Raw genomic sequence first — 7,092 nt, forward strand, 5'->3', positions numbered from 1 at the left:
TCGTCTGTTAATGAGATCTTCTGGGTGCTTTCGAAAAGCCACTGGATTCCTTTATTTGTGCACATGTTAGAGGACAGTCATTCAGATGTAAAGGGAGCGCTGGCAGATGACAAATGAAAAGTCTTTTTAAATGTCCGAGAAAAATGGAGAGTTCACGTTTAAGCAGAATTTCTTCTTTCTCTCCCCCTCCCCCTAAAAGTACCTTAGCATCCACGTAAATATATGTAAAGGGGCCCACTTTACCCGAAACATATTTAGCTTGTTTGAACATTTTGCTACAAAAAGACAAATTTGAGCTGACCAATGAAATCCTTCTTAACGAAAAAAACCCCAATTCCTCGGATACAATACAAATAAAAAAATATCAGATTAAATAAAGATAATAAATGTAAGAAAGTATATGACACAAATAAGAAATAATACGATGCAAATGGAAAATATATAATATAAATTAAAATTAATACAAATGAGTTTTTTCACAACACAGTTGGAAAATATAGAATGCACACAAATGTTATACAATCCAAATGGAAGATTATAAAATCCAAATGGAAAATTACGCAATCCAAATTGAAAATTATACAATACTGATGGATAATTGTGCAATTCAAATAGAAAATTATAGAATATGAATTAAAATTAAAAATTAAAATTATACAACAAAAATGACAAAAATCAAATATTACAACGTTTGACAAATCATACCTCGTAACGGATTATCTGATTAAATTATCAATCATATATATTTGCGTGAAATTGCATTCCTATTGTTCAGAGATGGCGACTAAGGAAGCTTTTTCAAGTAAAGGCGATGAATGTGGATACTAGTAAAAGACTCTAGCAAAATTGCTCTGCAAACAAGAAGAAAAGAAAAGAAAACATTAAAGAAAAAAACTTTTAATGTAATTTTCAAAAATCTCATTTTATATACATCTCTCTCTCTCTCTCTCTCTCTCTCTCTCTCTCTCTCTCTCTCTCTCTCTCTCTCTCTCTCTCTCTCTCTCTCTAAGTTCGTTTATTATTTTCCGGAAATACTACTTGAAGTACTTGAATTTTCTTTTTTGCAAGACTTGCCAAGCACTAATAGTGTTCTGAATTTTATATGATCTACACTTTACACATCAAATTGTAAGAACAGAATGTCGTCACTGTTTATCTTATTTCTTTTGCTCATATTTTGTAACCTCTCCTTTGGAAATGACAAGAGAATCACAGTATGGATTAATGGAAAAGCCATACATTTGGGTAACTACAATTTTTTTTTATTTCCTTTGCCGATTTATTATAATCCTTTATGACAAACCTTCAAATCACAGATACTAAGTCTTTTTAATAGATTTGACCAAAAAGAAAGCTGGATTTGGCTTTAAGGGTGCTACTGAAGTAAGTGATAATTCTACCACAGTCTACCTTGCTGAGTCACTGTGCAAGTCTTGTGATAAACTTTCTGGAGCAGCTCGAAAAAGTAGATGTAGGAAGAAGTTGTGTGACGATGATGACTTCGAAAATGTTGAAATGAAAATAGAAACAGAATTAAAATGAAATTGTTTTGTATGTCTTGAAAGGAAATAAAAATCTCGTTTTCCTTAATTAAAGTAGTTTTTTGTTTTAAATTTCTTACATGAACTAATTGCGACCAGCTCTTATGGTTTTACAATATCTTACTGTATAAACAGACAAAAGTCAAAATTCACTTGACACAATTTATATTGTTTCCTCTCGGAGCCACACAGTGCATTGGAATTTCTTTTAAATGCTTGCCGTGAGATTTTCATTACTTGTGAATAAAACAGATAATTAAAACATTTATATATTTTTGTTAATTTAAGTTTTATTTCAATATAATTTAATTTTATTTGTAACATGTCATTTGATTGGTAAAACGGTTTTATCCATTTCGTATAACATAACTTGCCTACGTCATAATGAGTTACGTCAAAAACGTATTACTCCGCTTGACGTTAACTTTAAAAATATGCGATATTTGAAGCCTTTTTCCGAAGGAAAAAATGAAAAAATTGTCTGATTGTCTACATTGAAATTAAATTATAAGGAATGAAGCTTATTTCAACTTATGTTATACGATATAACATAACTTGGGGCAGTTTACGCTTTTTTCTATAAACCGCTTTGCGGTTTATAAAGCGTAAACTGGCCCAAGTTATGTTATATCGTATAACATAAGTTGAAGTAGGCTTCATTCCTTAAATGCATGCACAGTAGCTGCAATGCAAAGGTACATAGTGCTATTTTTCTTTAATTATTTTCAAGTAGCGCTGCTCATTATATAAAGACCGGAAAAGGTACTTTCAGACACATAACCTTGGCTTTTTCAGTGATTCGGAAATGCAAAACACTATATGATCTTTATGAACACTTCATAATCATCTGAACTGTTTTAGTTTTATGTGGAGTCACAAAAAGCAAAATGTCTTACTTCTTATTGCTCATGCTTCTGTTAATTTCGTGTAATGTATCATATGGAAGGAACAAGATAGTTACAGTGTGGATGTATGGGGAACCAACAGTAATAGGTATGTAAAGTTGTATTTAGATATCAAATACAGAATTAACATTCTTAATAATTAAATATATAAATTTATTTTATCAAGACATGAATGAAAGAAAAGCTGCCAAGAAAGCTGCATCTGAAAAACTCGCCAGTTCGACAACAGACTACCTTCCCAAACAAGATGGAGATGACACGTGTACAAGAGGGATGTGTGACAGTGAAGGAGCTAAAAAGTATCATGCTAACACAGAAACGTAGTGGGAAAACGTTATTTCTGTTAGATGACAAATTCTGTTTGAAACAAATGAATCTGTAGAAATTTCATGGTGTTGTATTTAAATGCTAATAGGCTCACATAACATACATCAGTCTTTGATGAAGAAGATGATCTAAAGTTGTCTTAAAGCATGAATGCTGACTATTAAATTATAAAGGGGGAGGGGCATTGTTAGAATTATCCCTTCTTCATTTGAATTATTATGAACATTGAAAATTTTGAATTCCCTTTTCTCTCAGTAACGCACCAGTCAATTCTTTGAAGCATTTCAATAATCTTACTCCTTTTATTATCTGATCAAAATGACTTGTGAAAAAAGTGGTACGGCGTAATCGTTTTAAACAAATTTTTGCCGTATTCAAAAATATTTTTATTAAATGTAATTTTTTTCCAAATCTATTTCAAAATAAATGTAAAAATGCTAAAGTTTGAGATGTTAACGTACCCAAAACATTAGAAGCTGCTTTCAATGAATCTAAAATTTGATCATTTATTTCTTTTCAAAAGAAAGGGGCAAAATTAAGCATAGCGTTTGCTCTTTGCTTTCAAATTCAGTAGTATACAATAGGGGCCAAGGGGACATACTTATGCACCGTCTTGCAAAAGCAGTATTTCCTGACTTGATTTGTTATTGGTTTAGGTCTTTATCCTTAAAAGAAGTACTCGATTTAAAACTTCCTAAATTGGAATGTGGAACCCATAAATAACATATACTAGTATTTTTAATTAATCATTTACCCACTCTTTGTAAAAAGGATCGATCCATAAAAGCACAAGTACTTAAGAGGGCCAAAAAATTACAAAACCACTAATGGTGGCCCAATATACATTTTAAAATTCCTGTAAAAACTATGAGTCGAGAGAGATTTTATAACCTCTCACGATTTTTGAGTGACTAATCTTAAATAATGGCTTACAATTTTGGGTTGAGATTGAATTATATGTATTTGAAAAAGATTTTGTGAAATCCTAATCTGAGAAAAGCGAGGGGTAAATTTGGCTCTATCTTATGCCCCTCATGAAAAATACCTACTCTAGATATATTATACAGAGGGAGAGGGAACGATTATGCAAAAAATCCTAATGTACAACACCAACTTTCTCTCATGACTCTCTATTCGAGAGTAGGAGTTTTTCCCGAGAGGAAATCATACAATAGGGCCAAATTTATTGATGAAAATATGGAGATAGTGAATAGTATTCCAGCTCAAAAGTCCATTCAAACTATACAAATTGTGAGCAGGACAACCATGGACCTCCAATAACTTCAGAGATGGAATATGGTGTTATGAAGATAAATAATTGAAGATAAATAATTGTCTAACACGTCAGTCATCATTGAACTAAATGATAGATTTTACCGGTACTTGCTGAAAAGGTCATTGTATCGATAACAGAAATTGCAAAATAATGACATTTAACAAGGCGTTTCATTTTTTGTTTCATCAACTAGTTTTGTCAAGCTATCCTCGATCTAGATATTGTTTGTACAAGGAGAATGCTTTTGCGTATAAAATCAACTAGGAGACATAAATACCAATTTTTCAATCATATTGCTGAAACAAGCAGTCTCGTATATAGTCAATATTTCGTAAGTTCTATGGTCAGTACAATGACCTTGTAAGTCAATACAATTTATCATTGAGTAAAATGCTGACTGAAGTTTTTCACACTAATTGTTAGTCCATCATTTATACATTGAATTGACAACGGATTTTTTTCGTTATTTCCCGATCATGACAAGGAGCACATGGCGGGTGTTACCGGTGTAACGTTGAATATTGACCCGAGTTGAAAATTGAACCAGGTGTCATTTTTCAACGTTGAATATTGAACCAGGGGTGTTTTTTCTCCGTTGAAAATTGAGACCAAAAGTCGTTGAATTCATACCCGGGGTCATTTTTCAACAGCTTGATAATTTTTTTTCCTTATCCCTCATGACCTCAACAAGTTGAAAATTGACCCTGTTGAATATTGTCCCCACCTCAGAGTTTGAACATTATTTGAACTTAAGGGTTGTTTTACGGGATTAATCAATATCTCTATACTTATATTTCGGTTTCAATTTTTTTCTCTTTTCAAGAGTAATAGAAATAAACCTACCATCCCGTGTATATATGTACATTTTCATCAGTGTACGATTTCAGTTATCTTCAAGCATGGCAAGTTAATTTTTTGACAATACTTTCTAAAACCAACGCATCCATAAATAACTACAAAACTATGAGTAGGGCATAAAACAAAAAATCCTGGAAATCTGGTGTGAAAATAAAGACATCAATCAGCCAAACTTGTCCATGAAATTTATTAGGACCATACACTCTAAACCAAACTTCTAAACCAGGCATTCCTTTCTGTTGGAAATATTAGTATTCATTACTATATATAGAATATATAGAAATATAGTAAAGAGTGTTCCTCAGATTTTGTAACGGGTACTTGCCCTAAGGCCTGCCTCATCAGCCTTAGCAGTGTATTCTTGTGGTAAACTGATCTAAAAATTACATCATAATCGCCTTTGCTTTTGTCATTGCTATAAGCTTTAATTGGTTCCGAGGTAAATATTTCTTTGCATCTTGTGTCTCTTTTCGTTTCGTTCCAGTATTTTAAGATGTGTTTTTCAGGCACGAAGCAACAGGGAGGGGGGGACAGGGGGGCCAGAGTATAGTGATATGAAGGAAATGTAGTATTGTGTGCAAAAAAATTGGAAGTGAAAGGAAGTTGGCCTTGATAAAAGTTGGCCACTATCACCCCCCCCCCCCCCCACACACACACACACATATACACCCTTACACGAAATAGGATTTTTGAGTTCTGGCAATTTTTTTTTCTTTTTAATTTTTTTTTGTATGTCAACTTTTACAGGTAAGCCCTTCCCCCCACTTTCAAAAACTATGCTACGTGCCTGTGTTTAATCCTTTGATTCTGGGATAATATTTTTAAACCATAACCAATTTATTGTGGGGTTTCAATTGTCTGATACTTTTGATCTCATTTCTGTCTGTTCAAATTATTCCTGTGATAATAGGATATATTTCTGTATCAGAGTAGACTCTCTTTGACAAGTGTTTCTTAAAGTCTTGTAGAATAATACTGAGAGCAGTGTCATTGGTATTTCTCACATATCTTTTGCATTTATTTTTAATGAAACCTTTGAATACCGCTGGGTTGTGAGAACTCAGTCTCAGAACCATTGAAAATGATGAAATCATGATGAAAACAAGATTTTATTCATCCCAAAAAGGGGAGATAACCCCCCACTTTCCATCCTCTACTCAACAAAATAAATATGTATTGTGGGGTTCGTTCTTGAACTGTTTGATTAACTATGCCAAAAAGATCACTTAACCTTTTATTTTGAAAAAAAATCCGTTTATCAAGTTGGACATTGGAAGTTATTAATGTTGTGCATAACTAAATAAGCATTAATACGTACGTTCATCATGCGTTAAACTCTCACTATTTCCCAAATACTAATATTACTAATTTTAAGATTGAAATAAATGAAGTGTTGTCAGCAAAAAGCAGATATAGTTAACACATTTCTGAACTAAATTGTACTATGTGTAACTATGTACTCTAAAAGGATTTACATATAATAATGATTTACATATACTACTGATTTTTTTTAAAAATAAATATTACACGAAATATTGTGATTTTAAACTACATGTAACTTTAAATCTAAGATATTTTTGTTAATATTTTATTCTAAGAATATAACTGAATTAAGTGTGTATTGATAGCATTGGTGTCGGGAGGAAATTTAAAGTGCAGGTTGGGGGGGGGGGGGGGTATTTGAAAAAAAAAATAACAAATTAAAAAAAAAAAAATTGTCCATTCTCAACACTAGTAGTCCAAACCCGAAATCCTATTTCGGAGGGGGGGGGGGTGGTGTAGGGATCCGATTTTTTTTTTTATCAAGCACTACCATTTACTCTTCATTCTTTGACTACACTGTAACGTGCCTGTTGAAGGGGGGGGGGGGGGCTAAACCAATTTCACTTTGTTCAGTGCTTATATTAATTTATATTAATTATGTCTATCTTGCAAAAAAAAGGGGGGGGCTAAGCATCTCTCCCCCCTTCCCGATCATCGACGCCCATGGATTAAATCACAGTTGTGAAAACTAAGACATAAATATGTGTTTTTATGCTGTTGAATTTAGAACCGGTTTCATGATCAAAATTCCACGACCCGGCTCAGTTTTCAACGGACTAGGGTCTAAATTCAACATCTTAGGTCTCAGTATTCAACGTTGAAAAATGACCCCCGGGTCAGTTTTCAACCCGGGTCAAAACTG

General features: G+C 32.8%; 1 protein-coding gene across 1 annotated transcript; it reads left to right on the top strand.

The window, feature by feature from the left end:
* The first annotated feature begins 1,111 nt into the window (after positions 1-1,111).
* Positions 1,112-1,595, top strand: LOC134262279 (uncharacterized). The gene is made up of 2 exons (XM_062744656.1): positions 1,112-1,245; positions 1,337-1,595. The coding sequence occupies exons 1-2, from the start codon at positions 1,140-1,142 to the stop codon at positions 1,540-1,542; spliced, it is 312 nt and encodes a 103-aa protein (XP_062600640.1). The 5' UTR covers positions 1,112-1,139; the 3' UTR covers positions 1,543-1,595.
* The last annotated feature ends 5,497 nt before the right edge of the window (positions 1,596-7,092 follow it).

Source organism: Saccostrea cucullata, unplaced genomic scaffold (genome assembly GCF_032062105.1).
Source record: "Saccostrea cucullata isolate Sc308-1 unplaced genomic scaffold, CSIRO_AGI_Scuc_v1 ctg1506, whole genome shotgun sequence".
Lineage (NCBI taxonomy): Eukaryota > Metazoa > Mollusca > Bivalvia > Ostreida > Ostreidae > Saccostrea > Saccostrea cuccullata.